Genomic DNA, 14151 nt, shown 5'->3' with positions numbered 1-14151 from the left:
ACCCCAGGGTAACTTCTAAGCAACTGAAGGCCTCTCTCACATTGGCTAATGTTAATGTTCATGAGTCCACCATCAGGAGAACACTGAACAACAATGGGGTGCATGGCAGGATTGCAAAGAGAAAGCCACTGCTCTCCAAAAAGAACATTGCTGCTCATCTGCAGTTTGCTAAAGATCACATGGACAAGCCAGAAGGCTATTAGAAAAATGTTTTGTGGACAGATGAGCCCAAAATAGAACTTTTTGGTTTAAATGAGAAGCGTTATGTTTGGAGAAAGGAAAACACTGCATTCCAGCATAAGAACCTTATCCCATCTGTGAAACATGGTGGTGGTAGTATCATGGTTTGGGCCTGTTTTGCTGCATCTGGGCCAGGACGGCTTGCCATCATTGATGGAACAATGAATTCTGAATTATACCAGCGAATTCTAAAGGAAAATGTCAGGACATCTGTCCATGAACTGAATCTCAAGAGAAGGTGGGTCATGCAGCAAGACAACGATCCTAAGCACACAAGTCGTTCTACCAAAGAATGGTTAAAGAAGAATAAAGTTAATGTTTTGGAATGGCCAAGTCAAAGTCCTGACCTTAATCCAATGGAAATGTTGTGGAAGGACCTGAAGCGAGCAGTTCATGTGAGGAAACCCACCAACATCCCAGAGTTGAAGCTGTTCTGTACGGAGGAACGGGCTAAAATTCCTCCAAGCCGGTGTGCAGGACTGATCAACAGTTACCGCAAACGTTTAGCTGCAGTTATTGCTGCACAAGGGGATCACACCAGATACTGAAAGTTAAGGTTCACATACTTTTGCCACTCACAGATATGTAACATTGGATCATTTTCCACGATAAATAAATGACCAAGTATAATATTTTTGTCTCATTTGTTTAACTGGGTTCTCTTTATCTACTTTCAGGACTTGTGTGAAAATCTGATTATGTTTTAGGTCATATTTATGCAGAAATATAGAAAATTCTAAAGGGTTCACAAACTATTTCACTCCGATGATGTCACTCCCAGTGTTTTCCCGCTGACTAGACGCGCACTGTCAAAACGGCAAACCGGTTCAAAATTAAAATTCTTTTGATTAACTTGTGTAATTTTTTTTTTTTTTGCGGATGTGTCCATATAATATAAAGAACATTACATGGTGGAGCAAAGATATGAAGTTTATCTTCTTCTGTTGAAAAATGCATCACTGGTGAATGTGTTCACCACTCGAAGATGAACTTCATCTCTTCACACAGCCCTGTAATATCATATATATCAAATTATAGTGCGATAAAGTAGTCTTGGGTAGATCTACAATGCTTGTATGAGACACAGCTCTCTTTTGTACAACTTTATTTTTTAAATGTGTGCACATGCACGCGCGCACACAGCCATCTTGAAATAGCTTACGATATTCTAATTAACCAGCTTAGTGTTGTCAACAAACAAAACTGTTCCATTATGGTTTCATCTGCATACGGAATTAACACAATTCAGAACATTTTCCTTCGTACCTCAAAATCTGAAAGCTGCTTGCTGAGTGGAAGAATAGAAAGAAAGGTTACAACTGACCCCACTCTCCCCTACACACAATACAGCAACCTGGTCACAGCAAGCGTTTCCTTTCACAGGCCGCTAAAGAGATGCTTAGTTAATGAGATATTTAATCAGATATTGTGGGTGTGTCCGTCCCAAACAAAGTCAGTGCAGTATTCCTAACCTTAAACAAACGAACGAACTTCACAACCCTGCTGGAACACAGTACAGCAGCGTATTAATGCTGAAATGGATTTGATGCTACACGTTAACGCTCAGGAACGCCTAACAAATTAAAAAGCGTGCTTCAAGTGAATGGTATCGTCACTGTGACGGTGTAATACGTAAACATGAATAAAAAGTAAATAAGGCACCCCTGGATCACACTCAACATCTGTCCCGTTGGTCACATGATAAAACCTGAAAGTCGTCATGTATTCATTCATTCGTTCTTCGAATGCCGTCTTCTTAAAATAAGAAATATAACGCTGTCGAAATCACACAAATTCAACTCTGATTAATTCACTTTCTTTAGTCTTCCTTTGAAAGTGTCCATGAAGTTGAAGGCTCCAAAGTACATGCCCAGGATCGTGGATTCTTTAAATGGCAGGAAACTGTGAGGAGGAGAGAGAGAGAGAGAGAGAGAGAGAGAGAGAGAGAGAGAGAAGGGAAGGGGAAAAACCAAACCAAACAAACAAAAAACAAATACAACGTGCCTCATGAGATGACATGACATATCCTGTGATGTGACTGAGAACAGCATCAGAATTCAATGTAAATATCAAAGAGAACAGGAGAGACAACTGGCTGCATTTTTGCAAGTTTTCAAGTTTATTCGGGGGGGAGGAGACACCCCGTCCTCCATTCAAGGAGATCCACTCATACCCCTTTTCCACCAAATCAGTTCCAGGGCTGGTTCGGGGCCAGTGCTGGTGCTGGTTCACAACTCGTTCAACTTGCGAGCCAGCTGAGAACCAGTTTACTTTTCCATAGCTCACGGTGCTAAGGGAAGCCACGTCATTACGTCGCTACGTTTGCATAAACCTTGGCGCGAATATCGAAGCAAAAACGCGGAAGAAGCAGCAGCAACAACAACAATAATAATAATAAATGACTTCGCGTTTGTACAGCTGCTGCTTCTCGTCGCTTAAAAATGGCGATCTTTTGCGGTCTTGTTATTGTTGTTGGTCTTAACAACTCCGTCCCCCCCGCTGACATAAGCGGTTCTTTCCTCTGGCCCAGCAGAGAGTTGGTGCTAGCCTGGAACCGGTTTTTCTGGCCCCAGAGTCAGTTCTTTGTCAGTGGAAACAGAAAACCCGGTTCCAAACTAAGCACTGGCCCCGAACCAGCCCTGGAACTGCTTTGGTGGAAAAGGGGCATCACTGAGCTATAAAGACGGCTGTGTTAATGGATACGAGCTTCCATGCTGCACGCTCCGTTCCAGAACCAACGATTATACCCAAGGAACCAGCTAATACATTTTAAAAATTGGCACGTTCCATTAAATAGTGTAACAAACACAAAGACTTATTATTTTGCACATTTATTGCATTGATTTATATATTTTTAGCTCATACGGCTGTAGGCCAGGCCGGATGAGCTTATACGATCAAGCATCATCCATCATCCGTCCACAATTTACAAAAATCGCTACTCCTCCTGCAGGACTGGGGTGAGTTTCCCAAAAGCCTCTGAATGCTAAGAGCATCTTAACTAGGAGAGTGTTCATTGTGATGCTTGCTCTACCATTTAACGATAATCTTTGTGCTACAATGCTTTTGGGAAACCCACCCCGATCAGATTTCAATCAAGCTCGCACACAATGCTCCGCAGGTTGGCGTGTACAACCCCGATTCCAAAAATGTTGGGACAAAGTACAAATTGTAAATAAAAACGGAATGCAATAATTTACAAATCTCAAAAACTGATATTGTATTCACAATAGAACATAGACAACATATCAAATGTCGAAAGTGAGACATTTTGAAATTTCATGCCAAATATTGGCTCATTTGAAATTTCATGACAGCAACACATCTCAAAAAAGTTGGGACAGGGGCAATAAGAGGCTGGAAAAGTTAAAGGTACAAAAAAGGAACAGCTGGAGGACCAAATTGCAACTCATTAGGTCAATTGGCAATAGGTCATTAACATGACTGGGTATAAAAAGAGCATCTTGGAGTGGCAGCGGCTCTCAGAAGTAAAGATGGGAAGAGGATCACCAATCCCCCTAATTCTGCACCGACAAATAGTGGAGCAATATCAGAAAGGAGTTCGACAGTGTAAAATTGCAAAGAGTTTGAACATATCATCTACAGTGCATAATATCATCAAAAGATTCAGAGAATCTGGAAGAATCTCTGTGCATGAGGGTCAAGGCCGGAAAACCATACTGGGTGCCCGTGATCTTCGGGCCCTTAGACGGCACTGCATCACATACAGGCATGCTTCTGTATTGGAAATCACAAAATGGGCTCAGGAATATTTCCAGAGAACATTATCTGTGAACACAATTCACCGTGCCATCCGCCGTTGCCAGCTAAAACTCTATAGTTCAAAGAAGAAGCCGTATCTAAACATGATCCAGAAGCGCAGACGTCTTCTCTGGGCCAAGGCTCATTTAAAATGGACTGTGGCAAAGTGGAAAACTGTTCTGTGGTCAGACGAATCAAAATTTGAAGTTCTTTATGGAAATCAGGGACGCCGTGTCATTCGGACTAAAGAGGAAAAGGACGACCCAAGTTGTTATCTGCGCTCAGTTCAGAAGCCTGCATCTCTGATGGTATGGGGTTGCATTAGTGCATGTGGCATGGGCAGCTTACACATCTGGAAAGACACCATCAATGCTGAAAGGTATATCCAGGTTCTAGAGCAACATATGCTCCCATCCAGACGACGTCTCTTTCAGGGAAGACCTTGCATTTTCCAACATGACAATGCCAAACCACATACTGCATCAATTACAGCATCATGGCTGCGTAGAAGAAGGGTCCGGGTACTGAACTGGCCAGCCTGCAGTCCAGATCTTTCACCCATAGAAAACATTTGGCGCATCATAAAATGGAAGATACGACAAAAAAGACCTAAGACAGTTGAGCAACTAGAATCCTACATTAGACAAGAATGGGTTAACATTCCTCTCCCTAAACTTGAGCAACTTGTCTCCTCAGTCCCCAGACGTTTACAGACTGTTGTAAAGAGAAAAGGGGATGTCTCACAGTGGGAAACATGGCCTTGTCCCAACTTTTTTGAGATGTGGTGTTGTCATGAAATTTAAAATCACCTAATTTTTCTCTTTAAATGATACATTTTCTCAGTTTAAACATTTGATATGTCATCTATGTTCTATTCTGAATAAAATATGGAATTTTGAAACTTCCACATCATTGCATTCCGTTTTTATTTACAATTTGTACTTTGTCCCAACTTTTTTGGAATCGGGGTTGTATAAAAGTTGTCAGGACGGTGGCACCACCTGTCACATTTATGATTTTATGGGCGTTTTAAATTTTTGGGTGACTCGTCACATTAAACGCTACTCTTCATAAACTGCTGGGACGTTTTCACTGAAACTCACCCAGAAGACTCTAAAAGACACATTCCAACAAGAATTATTTCACCAGGTGGCGTCACCTGCCATGGATGAGGCTACACAGGGGTCATATGCAATTTCACAAAAAAATTAATTAATTATTATTATTATTTTTTAAATTGCTACTCCTCCTATACGACTGATCAGATTTTGATCAAGCTCATATGGAATGTTCCGCAGGTTGGACTGTATAAAGGTCGTCAGGATGGTGGCGCCACCTGTCATATTTATGATTTTATGGGCGTCTGAAATTTTTGTGTGGTTCATCACATTAAACACTACTCTTCATAAACTGCTGGGATGTTTTCACCAAAACTCAACCAGAAGACTCTAAAGACACATTCCAACAAAAATTGTGCACCAGGTGGCGCCGCTTGCCATGGATGCGGCTACACAGGGGTCATATGCAATTTCACAAAAATCGCTACTCCTCTGACAGGAGTGATCAGATTTTGATCAAACTCAGATACAATGCTCCGCAGGTTGGTGTGTATAAAAGTTGTCAAGATGGTGGCGCCACCTGTCAATATTTACGATTTTATGGGCGTCTGAAATTTTTGCATGGCTCGTCACATTAAACGCTACTCTTCATAAACTGCTGGGACGTTTTCACCGGAACTCAACCAGAAGACTCTAAAGACACATTCCAACAAAAATTGTGCACCAGGTGGCGCCGCCTGCCATGGATGCAGCTACACAGGGTCATATGCAATTTCACAAAAATCAAATCGCTGCTACTCCTACAGGATTGATCAGATTTCAAACTTGCACACAACAGTGCCCAGGATGAGCTCCAGCCTCATTGAGGATATTTTTTGTTTTACACTGAAAATCTATTTGTAGCTAATGTATGGATGTTAATGGAGATGGAGGTTTATTTTTGATGCATTCTTCGCTATTGTTCATCAAAATACAACATGAAGTTTAATAAAACCGCCTATTTGTGATCCACTGGTAAAAATGATGAGCTGCACAAACCCGAGTTTACACCTTTCTGATCGCACGCTTTTCTGGCGACGAGCTTCAGAATCCTGGCTGGTTTTGTGCCTTCGTGTCCACAACAGTGCACTGATTTTTGACACCAAAGGCAACTTTTTGAATAAGATTTTTCTGAGCAGGATTATATAAATCACTGTAGTGAAGAACATTCGAGCACAACGTATCGACGTCTTATAAAAGTAGGCGGTTCTCGGTCACGTTAGTGACAAAAAGTCATAGTAATAGTGACCTGTGCGCGCTGGCGAGGTCTGAGATGATATTAAACCTGTCTATTGGAAGTGGAACGATTTGCTTTTTGTATCGTCACATTAAAAGACGGTATAAAGTATAACGCTGGACTTTAATCAGAACGCGAATGAGTTTTCTACATCGCTCAGAGTCAGTCAGGTAGCTATCGGAGACAGATAACCTAAAAATATTTACGTGACTATTAGTTCAAATAATCCAATATATAAAAACAAGGAGCTTCAGTATATTATGTTCAGAGAATTATCTAATTGGTGAACGTGATGTGGCAGATAAAAGATTTTTTGCTCTCGCAGAACTCCTGATAATAAACATGTTGCACTAATGGCACACCGTCGCGTCCCTCCACCACACCCATGAGTTTAATAGAGCTGTCAAGGTCTCGAGTGGCCACTTCACCGACACCTGTCTGTCATTACCATGATAAAGCCTCAGTCTCACGTCCAACAAAGGCAGTGATGATAATCACCACTCTGCTGCCCGAACAACAACAGCGTCGTCTCCGCTTCGCGATTAAATGGCCGTTTCTCTCCTGACAGACAGGTGCTGCTTTATCTGAGTTTCACTGCTGCACAGACTTTCTCAAGGAGGTTCAGAGAACAACGTGGGCGGAAAAAAACCCAACATTCTACCAAAAAGACGTGGATCTCGGACTTTTTTTTTTTCCCCACCTGTAACCTTTTTATGAACAAGACACACTATAAGAACAAATAACCTTTTATATCACACAGACACGAGTGTTTTACTGAGAAATACGCCACTCGTATTTTTCATATGAGCTCCATCCGGGACATGGAGAACCAAAACCGGGATGTAAATCTATATGTGACTCGTGAGGAAATCAATGAGCGAGTTGTTTTGATAAATTTGGGGACTTGGTTTGTGAATGTGTCGATATAATAAAAAGAAAAACCACACGTTGGCTTGAAGATATGAAGTTTATCTTCTCGTGTTGAAACACGCGCATTTTTCATACGAAATACATCGCGGATCTGAGGGACATGTTTAAATAATATTGGCTGGCTTTTATCGTGGTCTATCAGATCTGTTCCATTCAGCTAGCATGATACTGAACGAGTCAAAAGCCAGACGTCATTATTATCTCATCTCATCTCATTATCTCTAGCCGCTTTATCCTTCTACAGGGTCGCAGGCAAGCTGGAGCCTATCCCAGCTGACTACGGGCGAAAGGCGGGGTACACCCTGGACAAGTCGCCAGGTCATCACAGGGCTGACACATAGACACAGACAACCATTCACACTCACATTCACACCTACGCTCAATTTAGAGTCACCAGTTAACCTAACCTGCATGTCTTTGGACTGTGGGGGAAACCGGAGCACCCGGAGGAAACCCACGCGGACACGGGGAGAACATGCAAACTCCACACAGAAAGGCCCTCGCCGGCCCCGGGGCTCGAACCCAGGACCTTCTTGCTGTGAGGCGACAGCGCTAACCACTACACCACCATGCCGCCCGTCATTATTATTATTATTATTATTATAATAATAATAATACATACACATTCCTTTTGGGTGTTCAACGCCTCTTTCTCTTTCAAAATTCTCTCAAAATAATCTGCATTTTACAAAGCAAACCTGGCAGCCATGTTTGTTTGTTTACAAATTGTCCCAGTCGCTCATTAGCGTGGAAGTTTTACGTCTTTGACATGTGACGTCATGTTTAGGGGTCGACCAATAATCGGCCTGGCTGATATATCGGGCCGATATTCTGCATTTTTAGGGTTATCGGTATTGGCCATAATTTCCACCGATATGCCGATAACATGCCTTTTTGCAGCCATTTCGTTCCTAGCGCGACTGTCACTGCACGTCCTTTCCTGCACTCGTCTCTCTGAGTTCAAGAACACGGTCCCGCCCACCACAACATCTGATTTGTTTGGCACAAGAGATATAGCCAATCGACACGTGTAGCTAAACGCTGTGAACTGTTTCAAGGCGGCCGTACGGGCACTCGGGCAGAAGCGGCACAAGGGATACAGCCAATCAACACGCGTAGCTAAACGCTGTGAACTGTTTCAAGGCGGCCGTATGGGCACTCGGGCAGAAGCAGATCTCACTTCAAGGTAAGGACACGCTGCTTTTGCCGCAATAAGTCACAAACACACAAGTTGCAAAAGCACAACATCATTATATGTTTACATTCTTCATCTAATACTCGTTAAAATTGTCCATTTGCATCTGTGTAGCCAGGCAAACTTAGCTTACGGAAGGAAGCACTTGAATTAGCCTACAACCAACTAGTCTCGCTGAAACTACATGTAATGCTTCCTTCACTACAATATAATCCTCCTAAATTGGGAATATTAGGCTTGGGCATTAAAAGCATTAGAATGTAGATGGTTACTTGTTAAGTTGTTACAGAATAGGGAGTGATCGCCGACTTTATGTTTGATTTTACTTTTTAAAAAATGCTGCAGGCATCTCCCTACACTTGATTTGTTATTTAAAAACTACTTGAAGTTGGCAAGTCTTACTTAGTTCTTAGTGTAAAAGAATCCAGAGTGTATTTTCATTTATTTTCCACTGAAAATGGTGAGCTGTAATATAGTACGGAGTGATTTATTTTTTTTATTGGTGAATATTTATTTTATTATTATTTCTCATTTTATTCTAACTAATGTTTGACTTTATTGTACAAATGCTGCTGGCATCTCCCTGCACAAAATTTCATGTTCAATTTTACAATTAAACATGCATTTCATGGATATGAAGGTCTGTGTCAGTGTGTGCTATGTTTAATTTCATGTGAATTATAACGTTTACATTTATCGGTTGCACATATCGGTTATCGGCATCAGCCCTGAAAAAAACATATCGGTCGATCCCTAGTCATGTTGTCTTGACTACCATGCAGTATCGTAAACCATATTCAACGCTCATTCTCCATTGGGTAGAGTGACGTAATACACATAGGATAAGCGAAATGCTAACAATATTGCTTGCTATCAAACCAAATGAATGAAACCTGCTAGAACGGAATAGAACACGTTTTTATTCCATTGAAAAAAAAGTGCCCTGTATGGATAATAATTCCTGATTTCTCACTCCGATGACGTCACTCCCAGTGGTTTCCCACTGACTAGATGTGTATTATCAAAACAGCGAGCTGGATTAGAATTAAAATTCTTTGGATTATTACACTATGGAGTGAAGATATGAGGTTTATCTTCTCATGGTGAACCTGTCATCAATATTTTTTCCACACAAGAAGATAAACTTCATATCTTTGCACCACCGTGTCATATCCTCCATTTTTTTCCGCGGTCCGGTTTCCATCAAATCCTGCGCTCTGATTGGCTGGCGAGCGGGTCCGTATCCTACGATACGGACCTCTGGTGACTCGCTCGTTCACAACAAACATAGTAGCAATTTTTGTCAGCATTTATCTTTTTTTTTTTATAAGATTTATTTATAAGATTATCAAAAATCTTATAAATTTTTGCCAGCATTTCTCAGGAGAATAGCATTAATTTTACAGCATGGATAGCGATAACGACAGTGTTCACAGCGAAAGCGAGTTTTATTCCCCTGAGGAAGAAGAAATAAAAGAAAACATTTCAGGAGAAAGCTAAAAACCTGTAACTCTGCCAACGCCGAGCAAAAACATGGCTGAATCCTGAATGACTCAATTTTGTATAAATAGGGGACTACATAGGCGGCAAAATGTAGTTTTTTTCCTGCCAGGGAAGTGCACTTGTATACCGAGGAGGAAGCCATTTGCATTACAGCCGTGAATGAGGATTCAAAATGGCGGCTCGGCTCGGTTTTCCCTTTCGGGCGCTCTCGTTTTCTGTTAGAATTTGGTAAAGAAAAAATAAATATATTATTTACCAGCTTAAGGTCGGTCCGTATGGTGAAATACCGTGACCTCGGCCTTGAATACTTTCAAGACCTCAGTCACGGTATTTCACGATACGGACCTCCCAGCTGGTAAATAACATATACATATATACATACATACACACACACACACACACACACACACACATATATATATATATATATATATATATATATATATATATATATATATATATATATATATATATATTTAGTGATGTGTTACATTTCATCACAAAGTAGATATGAATTGAAAAAGCTGTGTATTAATACATTTCTGAAGAAACCATTTTTAAATTTTAATCATAAAGTGATTTCTGTTCGACAGTTAAAACACAAAGCTCTCGTTATGGTCTTACCTTTTCAAAAACATTAGAAAGTACATGCTCCTTGGCATTAAAAGGTAGGTCTGATCCATCAGAATGGCGTTCACAATCTTCTTTGCGACGTACTCAGGTTCCAGAATGGGAAGCAAACGCGGCCATCTGAAGGAAAAACAAAAACAAGCAAATAAACAAAACCAAAATCAGCACGTGTGTCAGGGATGCGGACTGAAGAGCGCGCTCTAGTGATACGTATTCTCACTGAGGAAAAGCCAAAAAGAGCTCAGAGTTTAAAGAACTGAAGTCATTCTTAAACTTGCTTTATTTCTTAATTAACGTGTTATTCAATTATGTTTTCGGGTTTTAGTAACCTTATATCGTGACTCGGTTTTTAGCCGTGTTGAATTTAGTTCGTTTGGTCCACGGCAGGCGTCGCTTATCCGCGCGATCTTCACGAGACTTGTGCGAGACTTCGAAACATGAAGCGTCAGCCAGGTGTCAGCACCGCTATTTTGAAAACTGTTTTCCAAATGAAATATTGCACAAAAACGAGTTTAAATGACGATTACTGCCGACTTTTTTCAAACTTTCCTGATTGCTATCAAAACAAACAAAACTTCCGGCTTGATTACGTCAGCATTTGAAAGAGGTCAAGCGCGTCTTTTGACAACGTTGGCAGATGTCGGTCACTTTGATTTCCGCTGTACGTTTTACTTCTGTCCTACGATGTCTCGCACAGGTCTCAACGAATCTCGTTTACGGCCGTTGCTTTGACATATGGACTGATATATTACAGAGCATATTTCACACACTCATAACTTGCTATAGCGGCGACAAAATAGCGATCAAAAATGCATTCCTATATTTAATAAAATGAGATAAATAGAATTTTGATGATAAAAAATTGCCTTCAGTTCCCCATGCCATTTTAGGTGTTATATGGTGTATTCTGAGCATTTCCTGCAAGTAAAAAATTGATCTCAACAAGTAAATATTTGACTAGTCTTGGTCTTCATTTTGCCATATAAAATACCTATCAACAGTTTTCTCTTTTAAAATGAAAGATCCATGTAAAATACCTTGAAATATCTAATAAGTGCCTATGTATTTTCTCTTAATCAAAAATAAAAGTAAAAAAAAATGTGTAAATAACAATTTAAAGAAATGTTAATAAAAGAAAACTTTGATAGGCCTTTCAAAATGACTGTGAAAAATCATGCTCAATATTTAAGTGAGAGATTCCTGTTGTCTTCCAAATTACACTTAATTCTTGTATTATGTCCTGGCTTTTTCCAAGAATCTGTCACAATGTCTCTTGTCTACAGAGCAAAAGTTTAAAAAAACTAATGTTTCTTATCTAATATATTATTTACATCTTTTCTTTTACTTCTGGCTCCTTCTATTCCTCTTTGCATCACTCCCAGCTATTTCTTTCAATTCATCTTTCAGTAAGGCTATTAGTTATTAGTTCTATAGTATTTGCATTCCTCTATTAAAGCTATTTACAAAATGTTCATAGTCTGTCAAACAGCATCTAATGAAAGTCTTTTAATTTTCTTTTCTTTAACACCATCTCTTTCAGTTTTGCAAACTTGTTCTTTTTCATCTTTTCCTTCAGTCTGTCTGTCTGTCTGTTCTTTTCTAGCCCTCTTTGCATCTCTCTCAAACACCTCCTTAGCTTTCCTTTTTGATGGCATCTTAACTATGTCTGATCTTGCACCCTGTACTGTAAGTACAAAATTCACGTACACGGTGCCAGGTCACACAATAGCTATTTTTAGCTCTGTCATGCACTCCTGAGCAGTGTTGCCAGATACTGCTGACGTTTTCCAGCCCAAAATATGTTCAAAACCCACCAAAATGCACTTGAAACCACCCAATCTGGCAACACTGCTCCTGAGTCGCAGTCAAGACGTGTTCCACGCTCAGCTGGCATAAAACTCTGCGAGTCCGGCTGTATTGAGCCGCCGGTCTCGTGCAAGGCGATTAAAACCGACTAGACCCCCCCCAATGATTTTTAATGCAAAAATAGACGTTTTGTGAAGATGATATTTTTCGCAACAGAATCCGCAGAAATTTCACAGCCCTGCATATTGAATTAAGTTCAACGCATTAGAAACAAAAGCACGAACGGAGTTAAAACACATTTTCTAGCAAATGGGTGCAGCCATATTGTTTTCTCGTTCTATCGCGTACAGTCTCGCGGTATTTACATCAATTTAACTTCCGAGTGTTCCCGAATGTCAACGAGAACAAACGAAGCTGACAAAAACATCACTAAACAAGCAAACCAAATCAGAACGCATTCTGCTGGTCATTTTACTTAAACATATTTTTAACGGATATACAAGAGATTTAAAAAAAAAAAAAACACCACCACTTTGGCTAGAAAAATAGCGGAATTCCGCTAAATAGCGGACGTCTGGGATCCCTGATGATTAGGTTGCTGAGATTTGGATAAAAGTTATTTTCAATAGAAATGCTGAGACTGTCGATGAGTGCTGCTAGCTGCTGTTTTTTAATAACGATGAAGTCAGCTGATGAAGTACATGTAGCTGCATTTTATGTAACAGTTTATTGACTGCCAAAAAATAAACATTTTGATTATAATTGAGGTTGTTTTATTCTTCATCTGTATTCAAGATTTCACCATATTCTTCAATAGTATTAGAGAATCTGGAGAAACTTGTCACCTTAAGGCCAATTTATGCTGACAACCCAGTCCTCGCAGACGGTGTCGCAGATAGCGTCTGCGTAGCCCCCCCACCTTCGCAGACGCTCTGCGCGCACCTCCCAAAAATTGTGACCACCGCAGAAGCCTCGCAGACAGCGTCGCAGACAAGAGGGCTCTGATTGGTCCACTCTACATCCGCTGTACACGCACTTCCGCTTCCCTACTTTCCCGGTTTGTTTTCACGACCGGCATTTTTAAAAACACGAGCGAAGATGGAGCAGCACGAAGAGCGGTTGATTGAGGAAGTACGTACATCTATACGACTCCAGTTCTAGTCATTATAAAAAAAAAAAGTTCTAGTCGTTATAAGTAACCGGAGGATAAACACTCCACTAACCACACCCACCAACTACTCCTAGCGACTTCGCGCCCCCTTGCGTTGTGGCGGTGAATAACATCGTGCACGCCTATTACTCCCCACTCAACGATAAATTACAACTGTCTGCGAAAAGCTATCTGCGAAAGCCTTGTTGCAAGAGCATGCAGAGGCCTTTAGCTTAGTCAAAGTGCACATCAGACTTAAAATTATGTCATCCATATGTGGATTTCAATCGGACTACTTTTTATGTGTGTTTGCAAATATTTCTGAAATTTGATAAAACGACTGAGGCAAAGGGCAAAGGGCACCCCCCTTTGAACACCCCCCCGCACGCTTTGCGTGCATTATGTCTGCCGCTGGCAGACATTTTACCATTTTGCACCCTGCTGTAAATTATTTGTACCCTGCTATTCTCCCAAACTTTGAAGCCCCTGTGAAGTGTTTTATTCCTCTAATACCACTGCATTTTACAAACAGTTACAGCTATTTTATGAATTAAAGAACGACACATTATACTTTTTATCTGCTTCTTGTTACATTTAAGAT

At 40.6% G+C, this 14151-nt stretch overlaps 1 protein-coding gene across 2 annotated transcripts in view; it reads right to left on the bottom strand.

Moving 5' to 3' along the window:
- Positions 1-951: 951 nt before the first annotated feature.
- Positions 952-14151, bottom strand: part of sdr16c5a (short chain dehydrogenase/reductase family 16C, member 5a) — a 50533-nt gene continuing 37333 nt past the window's right edge. For both annotated transcript variants that reach the window (XM_060906476.1, XM_060906477.1), the window contains exons 6-7: positions 10589-10714; positions 952-2142 (exon numbers count right to left, since the gene is read on the bottom strand). In XM_060906476.1, coding sequence (XP_060762459.1) covers positions 2046-2142; positions 10589-10714 — 223 coding nt within the window. In that variant the 3' untranslated portion in view covers positions 952-2045. The remainder of the gene's footprint in view (positions 2143-10588; positions 10715-14151) is intronic.

This window comes from Neoarius graeffei, chromosome 23 (assembly GCF_027579695.1).
Source record: "Neoarius graeffei isolate fNeoGra1 chromosome 23, fNeoGra1.pri, whole genome shotgun sequence".
Lineage (NCBI taxonomy): Eukaryota > Metazoa > Chordata > Actinopteri > Siluriformes > Ariidae > Neoarius > Neoarius graeffei.
This window is presented reverse-complemented; position numbering and strand designations above follow the sequence as displayed.